We start from the raw sequence: 16192 nt of genomic DNA, 5'->3' as shown, positions 1-16192 counted from the left end.
TTTAACCCGCAAGAACGTCGTCTAGGATTCACATGTTTAAACCTTTATCATTAATATATAAAAAAAATATATAAATATATTTATGACAAAAGGAAGTTTTCCTTTAGAAGTTGCTTTTAATAAAACATGGTTTATGAGAAATGATAACAGAACTACTTACGTGACGCATATATAAATAAATTATAAAATATTTTCATATATCATAGCCCAGTATACACTATTTTATTCTGAGTTGCATTTTGTCCAAACGGTATAATATCCTGTAATACAAGATTGTCTGATACGGAAAATATAAGTTCGATTTATAAAAGTATCCAGGTATGTAGCTCAGTAAACGAGTATGCCATACCGATAGACACTAACTAGATCTGGATATAACGCTCGCCTGCCTTACAAAGTCTCACATTCTCTTAGGAGAGTGTTTACATAATAAAATGGAGCTCCAACATCGTTATTTCAACTTATTTCGGTTTATGAACACTTTGAAAATATTAAATTTTCTCCGAGCCGTCCATGAATATACACCATAATTTGTAAGAGAAAATTTACTTAAGCAGACAACCTTCGTAAATTTCTCCATGCTAATCTTTGTCTTGTACATTTTTAATCGTATTCATTCAGCTCAAATCTTATCTTATTTGAAAATTCACGCTCTTTTAATTGCATTTTTTTTTAATACAATTTCGAAAATTATCGGTTACATGGAACATGGGATTGTAAATAGTCATCTCTGCTCTCATACAATTGAGTGGTAAGAAATATATTAACTTCTTGCACCGTCAAAAATGAGATCCAATATGTTCTTGTGTCGAATCGATGGAGACGACGGTACCAACTAAAAGGCCTAAACAGTTTTTTTTTAACTTCTACTTTTCGTCCTATTCAAGTGTAAGTGAAGTACTAGTCTAATTAATTCCTATATTATATTGTCTATTTAGTATTAATTACATAATATTTTTATTAACATAATATTATTTATTAGTAAAAATTATTGGTCGTATAAATATTATAACGAGAGCATACTTGTAAATGATTTTTTTATGCAAACAAGATTGCTAAGGGATGATTGTAATACTGCCATTCCTGTAATCAATTATTTAAATACCCCAGTTAAGCAACAACAAATTTAAAATGTTCATTAACTTTTCTCCTATTTTAATTTTTCATTTTCTTTTCTCTCATTTTTTTTTTTTTACTTTTCTACATTCATAATAAAATATACTTATTTTTGGCTCGCTTTGTCCTCGGCTTTGTCTGTCTATGAGTATGATGACAGGAAACTTCCATATTTGAATTTTTGATGTGAATGAATAGTTGAGTAAATAAATGTATTTACTCTGTCACTGACATTACATTTTATATTTTTCATGTACCTTAATAATAAGTACAATTGTGTGTTGGAGGCGTGAGCACAAACTAGGTTGCATTATACTAAGGGTAAGGGTAAATACATTATTAATTATGAAATAAAAAAAGTTAATTTCTACTCGTGAGTATGTGTGTGTATTTGGGTATTTGCAAGCGAGCGTACATGTGTGTGTGTGTGTGAATTTGTCGGTGCATGTAAATTATGACACATGAATAAATTTTAAAATACACACTATTTAATATCCTTACATGTTTGTATTGTAAAATAAATATTAAAAATAATTGTATAAAGATCAGATAAACGCTGTAACTATAATTTATTTCCAAAGCGAAATATATAGAGGGAATAAATATACATCACATTCACAGGCTTTATACACGCTCAATTTGATAACAGATATGTTACAGTAACGATTGAGCAATTTCGGGGTCCGGGTGATATAAACGTAAAAATATCGGTAAATATATTTTTATGTACGGTGTCTTTCATCAGAAATACCAGAAAAAATATATATTAACCAAACCGTTATCGAGTATAGAAGTTTGAGAACTATCAACAAATACATCTTTATGTATTAAATTAAATCGAGACTGATTTTATAAATACACGGTTTATCGACCGTTGTTTTAAAATGTCAATTGTAAACAAATGTGTGTGTGTAAATGTTTGGAATTCATTCCACCACGCTGCGCCAATGCAGATTAGTGGATTTACACGTGACAAAATTTCAGTGAAAGTCAACACAACGAGTGTCCTCAGGATTACTTCGTGAAATACAAATTAACCGTACAGAAACATAAGCTTCTTTCTCAGGACATTCAATCTTTACATTAATCTAATATCCGCTAAGACTGTCATTCTTATAAGACACAAAAGCAAATAAAGCGTTTATGGGATTAGATGTACGTTTCGCGTTGAATACTCTTCAATTTTCTCTAGCATTCCGTAGACGATTCGTGTTGCAAAGTACTAGCATGTTTATTATATAATTCGGGTCTTATTCACTTTAGTACATTTTTATTTTGCGTGACATTTTGACACAGTTTTGTCTGCCGTGTTCACGAGCTGACCTGCAGCTGAGAGTTCAGTTAAAAATGGTGACAAACTAGGTTTCGTGCTTCGCTCGTATTCGGACTCGGTATAATCTGTTAATGAAGTTATTTATCATTTCGTGTCCGTTACTCGGTCTAAAGTAATAGTGACGCTATTTGTAAAAATCATAAAACCTCGTCTATTGTATGGTTTATTGGAATGTATATCAAATATATTAAATAATAGTTGTCGCCCGTGTCGCTCGGCTTTTAGCAGTTTCTTTGTGTTGGTCATGAGAAATAACCTATGTCCATCCTTGGAGCTCACGCTTGCTTCATATTGAATTTCATCAAATTCCGATCACTGGTTTGGGCGTAAAAGAGCAACAGACAGACATACATACAAAGTTACTTTCACATTTATAATATTAGTATAGATCTTTACACTTATCTATTTCCAGAATGATATGTATACATATATGCTTAATCATGATTGATGCAATAAAACATTGATAAAGACAGTTTCAGCCAGTGCTACATACGACTATGTTAAATTAAATATGAGATAATAATAACTTAAATACTAGTAACATGTTCATTTTTACCTACCCCTTATTTACTTATACTTAACATTTTTTTCTATCTTTCCAGATGTAACCTTAAAGACAAACTAAGTCGTCATCATCGACCAGAACTCAAAATGTCGTCAAAGACTTCGTTAAGAAAAACGAAGCCGGGTATGCATCGAGGGCTTAAGTGAAGGCTTAATAAGAAAAATAAAAATGTCAATAAAAGCCAGCGTGGGTTAAGCTAAAAGAGAAAATGGCCAACAAAGGTTTCGGCGAGGTGATCGGCCTTTTCCTGGCTGTGGCGTTCTGTATTACGTGCCCGGAATATGGTGAGTGCAGTTGTTTCTCATTTGTTTGTGAACGTTGACCAATTTGTGTGGCTTGCGTGAAATGTATCGTGTTTCGTGCATTTTTATGAAATCGTTTGTATTATACATGCAATTTGAAATGAGAACGTTATTCCCGAAAAAAAAAAAACGTTTCGAAAAAGTATTTAATTTTTACAAATATTAATTTAGATATAAATTATATAACATATATTTAAATATATGTTATATTTTAAATTATGTTCTATATATCTATATGTCTACAACCAATCAAATCGCAATTAAATTTGACATCGTATTTATTCAGGACCTAGATAAGTATATCAATAAGCTGAGATGGCCCTGTGGCTGAAAGTCGTGGATCTTAAGCGAAGGTTGTGAGTTAAAACCCACAAGTACGAAGCGGGACACGGTACGGAACAAGCGTCACTGAATTTTCATGTGTTTAATTTCAAAACAATCATCTTCGCCAATCCGCATTGGTGAAATAATTTAATTTAAGTGTATCCTAATTTAACTTACGGAAAATTAATTTTAACGTGTATGATTTCATGAGCACATCTAGTATAAAATAGAACGTACTGTAAGGCTTTACACACGACAGTTCATTTAATTGCGTCACATTAAGCCCTTATACGGAACATGTTCTCTTTGACTAGTTAACTCGGTGACTCGTCTAATGCTTTCAATGTTGGCAATGTTTACATCGAAATATCATATATTTATTTTGAAAATAGACCGCATTCAGTGTGTTTAGCTTAGATTTTACGTAAGAATTATGGTCACCACGAATATCGTGTTTTAAATCTAATGATTTATTTAACTAGCGTTAGGTACTTCGGGTACATATTATACTTTAACTTGCAAATTAAACGTTCTAGAAATATATAACTAGCTACCCGCCTGGTGGCCGGGTTAACATGGTGACTATAAGGGTCTATATTACAACTTTTAGATTCAAGAACAAAGCTATTAAGAGTTTTTTTCTGGCTAGAAAAGTTTGAATTCTCGGCTTTTCTCTACTATAATAATATGTATGTTTTGTATAAGTACAAAACATATCTTATTATTATATGATCTTCATCTCGAATCATTCTATTTATTGATGAACCGTGTAAAAAATCGTTGCGTAGCTTAAAATATAATTAAATTTTATATTATATAACTTATGTGATAGTTCGTATGTAATACGAACATTATAGTTCTGTACTGCCTTTAACCGCTATGTTCAATAGCTTAGCCAAAAATATGCGTTTAGCGTTATGAAAGCCGTAGGTTCAATGCTCGACCTTTGGACTGGTATTTCCACTACTTATAGGATCCACTCGGAAGAGAATCATAAAAAGTTTTACGTATTTTATACAATAGAATTACAGTAATTGACTTACGTTGAAATCAACGAGATCAAAAAATCTTTATGAATTTTTCGACGCATAAACACCATTCTATTAAAAGGGAAAGAAATATACATCTACTAAAACGTCACGGAATACCACGGAGTACCTTTCATAAAGCAACGTCAAGATTCCAATTCAAATCTAGAGATCAAAGAATTACCGTCTTGTTCCGTCCAACCTATTCCTTATTTGAAATCGTGATTTCAAAGAACTCTATTTGCTTACAATAAAGGCATCTTTTATCTACAGATAATCCAAGGCCTTTGAACACTTGTTATCGAAACGTCAATCGAATTCTTTAGCAATCGGCGATTTTAAAACATAAAGAAAATATTTATAAAATAAACTTGAATGATAAAACTTATTTGTTATGTTAATGTGGAGTTTAAAAGTCTTAATATTCTAAGTGTTTATTATGATAAGTGTAATTTTGTTCAAATTCTTCTGGGTAGGTGCCATTCATAATATCTACCGTCAAACAGCAATACTTAGTAATGTTGTGTTCTGTTTTGAATGGGGAGTGTGCCAACGTAACTACAGGCACAAAGGACGTGTCCTGTCTCAGTTCTCAAGGTTGGTGGCGCATTGGTGTTACAAGACATGCTTAATATTTTTCGCACCAATTATCTTTCTGAATATCTATTTTAAATGAATAAATAAAATATATATATATTTCATTTTATATACAAATGATGATCAAATGTAACAACACGACAATTTACGTTCAGTGAGTCAGGAACTGTAAATTAACGAAGACATTAAAGTTCAAATGTCATCACAGAGATATCCTGGTTGAATATTTTAAAGCCCAAATTTCATCGCGTAGCGTTACGTTAAAAACAGTAAAAGTAAATAGGTAATCAATATTTAAAATTTTCCAAAAGATCGATTCGACGCAGTAATCTTATTCCAATATACATATGAGCACGTCGGAGCAAAATAAATTAATTAACTCGATATACTTTAAAAGAGCTACCTTTGACCTTTCGCTGTGAAATGTTTAAACGAACCGTTTGAGCCTTTAACAGAAATTAATTACGCGAAACGGCAACGAGTTATCGAAGTTCTTTATAAATATTATACATACACGTCTCTTTGTAATTCAGCTCAATATTTTAAGGTAATTTCTCGGCAGTTTTATATATGACTTGAAATATAAACTCTACGAAATAAAACTGTGTCACGTTTGCCTAACTTAATGTATTACCGACTATGTGAAATTATATTTGTTTTTATGTATTAAATCACCGTAAATTCATACGTAAATAAATAAATACATACTCAAACGCAGGCAATGATGATAACTTTATATAACAAAATATTACCGCTATATATCTCAAATTAAGTTATAATATGCCACGAATAGCCAAAATACTATCATATACATAAAATTGTCCTAACGCATTGCCATTTCGAGCAGTGCGTCTCAGTTAATCGTTTACCCAAATCTATATCTATCCCTCTCTAAATTAGCATAGTTTTACAGTTTCCACCGAGTTTTAGCCTAATTTATGCAATGAGTGCTTGAATTAACAATCTCGATAGTCTACGCTAATTTACTTCGATCATTTGATAGAAATATATAACGGCTCTATATTCGAGTATATATGAATGTATATGAACTTATAAATATTTTAATATATGATCCAAAGAGCTCAATAGATAGAGATGTGAATAACCTAATGCAGGTTCAAATTAGGGTAAGCATCACTGAATTTTCGTTTACAAAATTTATCTCATAAGTGAAGCAAACCTGTACGTATCAGATGAGCTAATGAAGCATGTAATTAATAATAAACTCAAAAACGGCTTTAACAGTGGTATATTTAAGGGATGTAATACTTTGATTATCTGTCGTTGTAATAACTTTAAATATTATAGATAATTTTCGTATAAAAGATTATTACTTTTTTCCAAAATGAGTCGTTAGTTCGCACATATTATGATTTTTGTATGAATAATAATTATATTTTAATGGAATTTTTATTAAAACATTCCTGAATATATATATTTACTAGCTGTTACCCGCGACTTCGCTCGCGTAGAATAAATAAATAAATAATAAATATTGGACAACATCACATACATTACTCTGATTCCAATGTAAGTACGTAAATGAATGGCCCCTAACCTGTATACGAAATGTCAACCCCTACTTTTCCCTTTAGGCGTAAAATATCAAGAAACGCTTAAATACGTATCTACTCATTTTTAATCGGTAGCCCAAAAATGAAATTTCATGTTTCTAACTTAAAAAATGACGGACTTCCAGACTAATCTATATAAGAAATGTCAACCCCTATTAAACCCCTTAGAGGTAGAATATCTAGAAACACTTAAATACGTTTTTATCATTTTTATCAGTATCCCAAAAATAAAGTTTCATCTTTCTATCTTAAAAAATGACGGACTTCTATACAAAGTTTCAACCCTTATTTCACCCCCGTAGGGGTAGAATATGCAGAAACACTTAAATAAGTATCTACTCCTTTTTAATCAGTATCCCAAAAATAAAGTTCCATGTTTCTAACTTAAAAAAATGCGGACTTCCATACAAACGTTCAACCCCTATTTCACGCCGTTAGGGGTAGAATTTCCAAAATTATCTCCTTAGTGTGTGTCATGATATGTTAGTTTATAAGTGTACAAGCTAAAATATAAGTTTTATGCTTATAGTTCTAAAAAAGACAGCACTTTCAACAACTAACAACCTTTTATCCCCCTTTTCAACCCTTTACAGTACTTTTGTTCCAAATAAAAAGCCTATGTCCTTTCTCAGGCTCTAGACTATTTGTGTACCAAATTTCATCTAAATCGGTCCAGTAGTTTTGGCGTGAAAGCGAGACAGACAGACAGTTACTTTCGCATTTATAATATTAGTATGGAAGTACGGATGGATCACAGTTATATAATAGAAATAAATCAACATGTAAATAATTGAAATATATAAACGTTCTCTTTCCTTAAATACAACAAAATTAATTGACTCATTTCTATTCGGCTATGCGTGTAGAAATTTCTAGTTATTTGGGTCACATAAGTAATTTAAATACCAGAACATCGTTGAAGATTGTGTATATTTACTTGTACGATGTAATTATACCTAATCTTTCAAATTTTCTTTTATTTGCTAACCGTAGCGAGTATTCTAGCAAGAATGATCCGAATCCCATTCATAATGTAGCACTGCTTCGTCCGTTTTCGTTTGTACTCAGAGGTAATTGCATACTGCTCTTCATAACTCTTCATAACACAACTTACAAAATAAATATTTGACTAGTTATGTTTTAGCTTAAATATATTGTAATCGTTCGTGTATTCGTGTTGTCTATCAGTGATCGTGAAACTTCTGGATCGACATCATATAACCTGTACTACGTCTGATCGAGGACGATGTAATAATACTGTTACCAATTTCTGCATTTATGGAACAGATTATATAATCTGAATATTTTATAGCTTAATACTAGGAATAAGAAATCTCGTATTGATAATTAAGGCATTAATAGGTATAAGAAGGAAATAATTACTAGTACAAAAACTAATTAAATACTCGTTAAGAAATTAAGAAAGACCCAATATCTTATTATCGGTCCGATTTGGAGTTTGCACCCAAGACCTCGGGATCTTCGACCTTATCTAACTAACCTATCTATCTAACCACTAGATCAACGAGTCAGTCATTGATAATCGCTTCTTGAGTTGCCATTGTTTGGCATTTATTTATATTGAGTCTTTTGAAATAAAATCTTTTTCAAAATATATAATACTTACGATTGAATGTCGGTATAAGTTTGTATAAGAATGATTTTAGTAGGTTGCCCACTTACATGTTATACTAGGACTAATAAACAGTAACATTTATTAAATATTAAGTAATCAAAAACACAGGGAATCGTTATTGAAACTTTATATATAATATATTTAATATATTAAAAAAAAATGACGATATAATATGGGTGGAGCCTTATATAATGGGGAATTATTCTTTTCTTAATTGTATGTTAAGAAATTACCTATTATTACAATATCATAGACGTCATATATATTATAAGGGAAATATATATAAATACCTTAACGATGATGTAATATGAGTACATTGAGATTGCCTACTAACTATTGAATACATAAAAAAAAAATGATTTGGTTTTATTTTTGTAATCCAATTTACATTAATAATAATGTGTCTAATTTTGGCTACTATTATTTATTTAATTCAAAATTGTTTCTAACTTTTATTTTAAGTATACAAACTAGAATACATTTTAGCTTTTGTTTTGGTGCCTTGTCAAAACTTTAAATATTTACTGTTGAAAAACGAATGAAGGCCGTGTAAAGTTTCACATTCACAAAGGCGGGCTAGGCTTTGGAATTGTTTGAAAACCTTGTTATCGTAGGTTGAACCCGAATTTCAGAGGTATAGTATTGCATTCCGCTCGAGACTTTCAATTCAATTTACTGGGACAATACAACAAATATTTCGATATTTTTTCGTAGAAAAAAAAAACCAAAAAATACGTCGTTTTAATTTTTAATAATTGTTATTGATAAAGTTTCTTCTTCTTTTTAGAACGAAAAAATATCATGATAAGGAAAAGTATTAAGTATTAGTAATCAACATCCCAACTCAGCAGGTTTTTACAAAGCGCCGCCTACAAAGTTCTTTCGATAAAATTCCCTCCATTACCCCGAACTATCCGGGATTACCGATCCCGGGGGATGGCACGCTCATAGAGGCGGGGCACGTGCGCTCCCGTAAGCGCGGGGATCAGTTTCTTAGCTCTACTCGAAGAATTAAAAGAGATCTGAACGCTCAAGCGAAATATTCCAAAGGGGTTTTATTTCATTCCATTTATATTGAATTCGATTCGGTTCTATCAGCAAAAACGTCTCTTAATATAGTTAAAATGTACGAGTAAGGTTCTTTAAGTTTAACTGAATATCATTATCTTTAGTCTTGGGTCTTCAATAAAAATAATACAGGTCATAAAACTAAAACTCGTTTTAATCCACTGCAAATATTCAAAGAAACTTTTCAAATTATGGAATAATAATTAAGAATGATCGTTTTCGGTTCCGTGAAAATTCTAATGCCGTGAAATTAATTGCCTCATAGCGGCACTGTAAACAAAAATGGTTTGGAAATTCATAATGATGTGCCTCTCGACTTTTAGAAATTGTTTTAGTTTGAAACTTCATGTGACCGTTACAAGTCGAGGTTTTTTAGTGAACATAGCAGTTGTGCCGTCCAATAAATTTTGATTGAGGTCATATAAACGGTGTCACGCAATTGGACGATTATCCTGCTAAGTCGAACGTGTAATACTTAAGTGAACAATAATATTGACCATCTAAAAATAATAATGTTTCATTGTGTCCAGAGTATATTTTCACTTGTCTTTTTTTATTTATGAATCCGTCCGTAATTGTATGAATTTTTTTTGTTGACGATAAAATACTAAAGCACCGTTTTTCTGCTCCATGTAACAAAGAACGAGACTTTTTGTTACACTGAAATCGATGCTCATCAAGTGCCATTTTTTGATAATAAGTGTAACTTTTGACGTCTGATGATTAATTTTTTATAAATACAATATTAATTGTGATTTTACTTGCAATCGGACTAGCAGTACCTTATTAAAATAGCACTTGAGACGAAGAAACAATTGAGAATCATTTTTTTACAAGATTTGTGAAATATAAAACTATGAACATTACGGGATGTCTACTGAATGAACCTACAAGAAACTCAGTGGTTAATATTGTTCATCAATCATAGATGTAACACTTTATCATGTTATACAATTCAATTGTAACAAAATCAACGAATAATAACTGAAAACGTCTTAATGATTTATTAATGATATAAACACATTTATTTAATGGTGAATGTGGAATGATCTACGAGATTTTATTACAGAATTGAGTACCCTGCCCCAGGAAGGATGTATTGACTGAGCAAAGTTGAAAACTCGGTTTTTACGTTTATATTTACTTCTCGATTTTATGTTATTTATGCACTGCTAGTCACTGTTCTTATCAAAATATTTTTGTAAATTGAGTTATTTGTAACTATTTAATACATTTTCTGGCATAAAACTAAATAGATATGTGATCCAGTGCGATATCAGTAGATGTTCGTGAGTCAGAATGCATGTACTTGGTGGGCTTTGTGCAAGGTACTACTCATCAGATATTCTATCCCTAAACAACGGTACTCGGTATTGTTGTGTTCCGGTTTGAAGGGTGAGTGAGGCGATGTAAGGAATGGTTAATATTTCTTACAGCGTCATTGTTTATGGGCTATGGTGACCACTTACCATCAGGTGGCAAATATGATCGTTCACCAACCTATGCCATAAAAAAAATAGTCGTCTCGTATTCTGATTTCCTTTCCCAGTGAAATATTAGATTGTGTGCATAGAGAGCACTTTTGTGCACTATAATAATATGACCTACACAGTTGTCTAGTCTCGTTTGGTAATGGCTGCTGTAACCGAAAGAATACGAACAATATCATCATTATATAAACAGCTCAATCAATAAAGCTTTATTTCTATTCAGTTCAGTTTTGTCAAATCTAAGATAATGCCGTGTAAAATATTAAAAAATAACATAAAATTAGCAGTTGTCAGTTTAAAAACTAATAAAAACTTTAAGGAAATGTAGTGACTGTCTTTTGAGTTTTTATTTCATTTTATGTTTGTAAAATTAATGGTTATAATTAAGTTTACTAGCTTACGAGTCTTAATGTACCAGGTACCTAATAATATACCGTATTATCGTGTTTATGTCGACTGCATTATTACATTCTGAATTTATGTATTATAAAATTAGATTGCAAATTCATAAAGTTAAAAATACAAAGAGTCATTTCAGGCATATTACTTTGTTACGTTGTAGTCGCAAACTACGGCGAATAACGTTGGAATTGGTTTATAGAACATTACATAAACCTATGTGCTTTTGTTGTAAGTCTGTTGGAATCATATAATTAATTAACGGAGACGTTTATGATATACGTCTAAAAGTTATACATAATATTAGTTTGTTTTAATAGTAAAACAAAGGCCCGATTTAAAGTATTTTCTTTATATTGTTTGAGCGCGTGGGTGGTGAGTACGATTGCGCGTGGGTGGAAGACCGAAGTACGTAATTTTTTTTGTTTTAAATTTTAAATCAATAAAACGTCAAAGAGAAATTATTCCACACACTTGTTTTTTTATGTCATCATTAAGTTTGCTCAATAACAGGAGTCTGATTTTCTACAAGTTTCACACAACATTTGGATGATATAATATCTACGTATATTTATAAGTCATTTAGGGGTCTAGTTCGTTATGAAGAAATATTAAGAGGATTAAAAGGGTAGCCCATTATCTCGGAGATTGCAGCCTTGTGCCAAACCAATGAAGTTACAATTAATATATTTTTTTAATATAACTAAATTATATTATATAATTTTAATAAATGATTAATTTAAACGGGGCGTTTCGTCAATATACAACTTTATATAAAGATAATAGATTTAATAGGTACTATAATTAATCCCAATAATACATAAGATATACAAAAATGTAACAAAATTTGCTTTAATTATAATGAATTATTAAACATCTAATTAATAGAATCCGATATCACAAAATAACATTAATAAAACCGTCACGCTTGTCAAAATAGATGCAAAGGTTTATTTTAAAATATTAAGTTGCTGAATAAATCAAAACAGTGCGTGCAGTTAAGTAATAGGCGATTTTAGAATGGCGCAGTGCCGCACTGTTCCGAACAATTTCGTTAATCGCACAGCAATGGAGTGAAAGGGTGAACTGGGGACAAAAGGCCATTGCGTGACTTAACAGGGTTGATTATAATCTCAAATCGAATATTGAAAACTGATGACGAAGAATGAAGAATAGTTTTATTTGACACAAATACCACTAATATATATTTTGTAAATATAAAATTTTACTCTGTTAACCTTGATTGAATATTTACTAATGTTTGGGTGTGTGAGTGTGTGTTCGTTAATATAAATGTAAACATATATTACTGTTATTTCATTGTTATAACGCTGGATTTATAAAAAATGCTCAATTTACGTTTAACGTCAGTAATAAAATGTACAATTTAGTTTAATTGTTAGATACATTAAGCCACATAAATTAAGCTGACACAGTACTTAGATATCATGTTTGGCAGAGCATTAGTAATTGTGTGAGCGGTTCATACTACTTACTGTGCAAATGTCTATGGGCAAAGATAGTGGACACATTTACTCGTCTGCAGTTTATATTCATTCAAATTGAAATAAGAAACAAAATCGTATTAATGATATTTAAAATAAATTTTCAAGTAATTATATTTTTTCATATAAGCCGAGATGATCGCGTGGATACTTAGCATAAAATTTCGGGTTCAAACCCGGGCAAGCAACACTGAATTTTCATGTTCTTAATTAGCTCATTGTTCACGTTATGTCACACGTCTATCTCAATAGGTTTCAAACCGTCTCCCTAAAATGTCAGGAGGCCTTATTTTAGCAATGAGACATACTTTCTCTGCTGGCAGCCTAATATATCAAGTTGAGCCGAATTACATGGCTACAACCTAATTATTTTGTAATTAATACATCGCATTGCATCATTATGTTAATATCACCGGAATGTAATGAAGATAAAGAAATGTTTAAGTAAAACTGTATAACTTATTTTCTGCCTCGCACAACCACTCTGTGGAACCAGCTTTCGCCGGTGGTTTTTCCGAACCGATACGACTAGGGAACCTTCAAGAAAAGAGCGTACTCCTTCCTGAAAGGCCGGCAACGCACCTGCAAGCCCCCCGGTGTTGCAGATGTCCATGGGCGGTGGTAGTCACTTTCCATCAGGTGAGCCTCCTGCTCGTTTGCCACCTCTAACATAAAAAAAACATAAAAAAAAAACTAATTACATTGTCGTCTGTATTTTGCGACGTATTTTCTGAACGTGTAAGTAATAAGCTATGTTCACGCTATCGTAAGGAATAAGTATATCCGACTTATACAAGCCACTAAGCATATAATTGAATTGAATAATATAAAGTCATGAATATATTCAAATATTTGCGAAGAATATTTAAGAGGTACTCGTAAAAAAATGTGTGCAGATATATACATTACATGAACATGATATACATGTATCCACCAACCAGCATTGGAGCAGCGTGGTTGAATATGTTCCAAACCTTCTCCTCAAAGGGAGAGGAGGCCTTAGCCCAGCAGTGGGAAATTTACAGGCTGACAGAACTTCGTTGAAATTAGACACATGCAGCTTTCCTGATGTTTTCCTTCACTGCCGAGCATGAAATGGATTATAAACACAAATTAAGCACATGAAAATTCATCCATCCAATGAACCCGCAATCATCGGTTAAGATGCACGCGTTCTAACCACTGGGCCATCTCGGCTCTCTATTTGCTAGATATACACGTGGAAGATAACGAATTAAAACAAGGGCGATTAAAAGTGACCATTTAGTTTTCGGTGGTAATAGAAGAAAAAGTGATAACCTGCTTATGTTTGAAGTGAAGATGAGTCATCTACCAGTAGGGAATAATATAGTTATCTACCAGTAGGCACGAGTCTACAAGTGGTGGTCTTTGAGGCCGAAAATATGTTTTTCTATTATTATTTTTTTGTTTATATAATGTGGACGTGCAAACGGGCTACCTGATGGTAAGTGGTCACCACCGCCCATATACATTGACCCTATAAGAAATAGTACCCATTCCTTACATTAAACCAATTGCCACCAATCTTGGGAGCTGAGATGTTATGTCACTTGTCTCTGTAATGACACTGTTTCACTCACCCTTCAAACCGGAACACAACAATAAAATCAAAATATACTTTATTCAAGTAGGCTTTTACAAGCACTCTTGAATCGTTACTAAACAAATTATAATAAGTGAAGCTACTACCGGTTCAGAATGCAGATTCTATGGAGAAGAACCGGCAAGAAATTCAGTAGTTACTCTTTATCAGCATTTAAAAATACTCATGTCATGATAGTTAAATACAATTATATCTTTATATATGCTCCACGCTTTTTATCATCTATATAATCTTATATTGAATAATATGCCTTCTTTACCAATGTATTTTTTACAAATGATAAGAATTTTTGAAACGGCAAAGTTAAAAATGTCTGCGGAATTTTATTATAAAAACGGATACCTTGTCCCAAGAAGGATTTATTGACCGCAGAAATTTGGAAACTTGCCATTATAAGCTTATTCAGAATTAAATTATTTACTGTGAACCAGTCGTGTATCTGTGATAATGCACTGCTCACATCGGATTAAGCCATTTAGACATCGTAGGCAATATAAGTTCGGCGGCTATTGCCCTCTTTCTACTTTCATAGAACAGTCTTAACTAATTAAGATATAATTTATTATATGTAATTGTACTAAACCTATTGTGTACTGAATCAAACTATTATATAAATTCAAAACACTTACTTATAAGCCAAAGAGATGAAATTTTAAGTATTCTAAATCTACAACAATGTAATTTTGAACAAAACCACTCCTTGGAACCAGCTTTAGCCGGTGATTTTCTGAACGGATACTCTAAGAACCTTCAAGAAAAGAGACAATTCATCTTTTTAAAGGCCAGAAAGAGAAGAGTCTCCTACTCTTTTCCAATTATGTCATTAAAAAAAACTCTTTTTTTTTTAATAATGCGAGGTTCTATGTAAATTATTGACAGCCGTTAAACAAGCGACCAGTAAAATATTGATTAAAAATATTTTTTTAATGAGGTCATCCTTTATAAAACATTTAAAAGTTTGCGAAGTAATTTATTGATATCGTAAACAAGTGAAGCCCTATCAAGTGTTAGGATCGATTACACGAAGCGCTTCTAATTAATACAGCCCCTATTATGTTACCAGGTTAATGATATTGATTGTTTCATCTCAAAAATATATCTTGGATAAAATAGTGAGTAAATAAAGCAAAATAAAGATGTTTGCGGTCAATACTCGAATATATCATTAAACTTTTTGGTCTGAGGCTACATATAAGGCTGCAGTTAAACAGGTTCTAGACTTAAACCCCAGGTCGGTTCAATAAAACATTATTTAGTTTTTCTGTACAAAAAATCCAAGGAACAGTCTGGACTTTCGATGTTGGAATTACCTCGGATAGGAGGTCAATCAGACAGCGTAGTTGGTTAGACTCCCTCGAGATTGGCTACTGTATCCGAAATCAGTCAGGAGAACATCATCATCATCATAATTATCGTTATATAAATCGCGAAAATGTATAATGATATGGAATTACGACATTTTATTTATACTTTGAGAACATTGTCTTAGCATTTTTTGTAAGCTGTTGTTTTCTTGATGTGCGGCTCGTTTTTATACATTTTACAATAAAATATCAAGAAATTTAGTTTTCAAATATTTGCACCTAATGTTCCTAATTTTTAATGCAATTAACAATTTCTGTATACTTTTA

The 16192-nt window shown here is 31.7% G+C and overlaps 1 protein-coding gene across 3 annotated transcripts in view; it reads left to right on the top strand.

The window, feature by feature from the left end:
• Nucleotides 1–16192, top strand: part of LOC113397395 (tyrosine-protein phosphatase Lar-like) — a 109916-nt gene that overhangs the window by 60007 nt on the left and 33717 nt on the right. For all 3 annotated transcript variants that reach the window (XM_026635715.2, XM_026635714.2, XM_026635713.2), the window contains exon 2: nt 3052–3298. In XM_026635715.2, coding sequence (XP_026491500.1) covers nt 3223–3298 — 76 coding nt within the window. In that variant the 5' untranslated portion in view covers nt 3052–3222. The remainder of the gene's footprint in view (nt 1–3051; nt 3299–16192) is intronic.

Source organism: Vanessa tameamea, chromosome 3 (assembly GCF_037043105.1).
Source record: "Vanessa tameamea isolate UH-Manoa-2023 chromosome 3, ilVanTame1 primary haplotype, whole genome shotgun sequence".
NCBI lineage: Eukaryota > Metazoa > Arthropoda > Insecta > Lepidoptera > Nymphalidae > Vanessa > Vanessa tameamea.
Note: the sequence above shows the minus strand (reverse complement) of the source record. Positions and strands in the feature narration are given on the sequence as shown.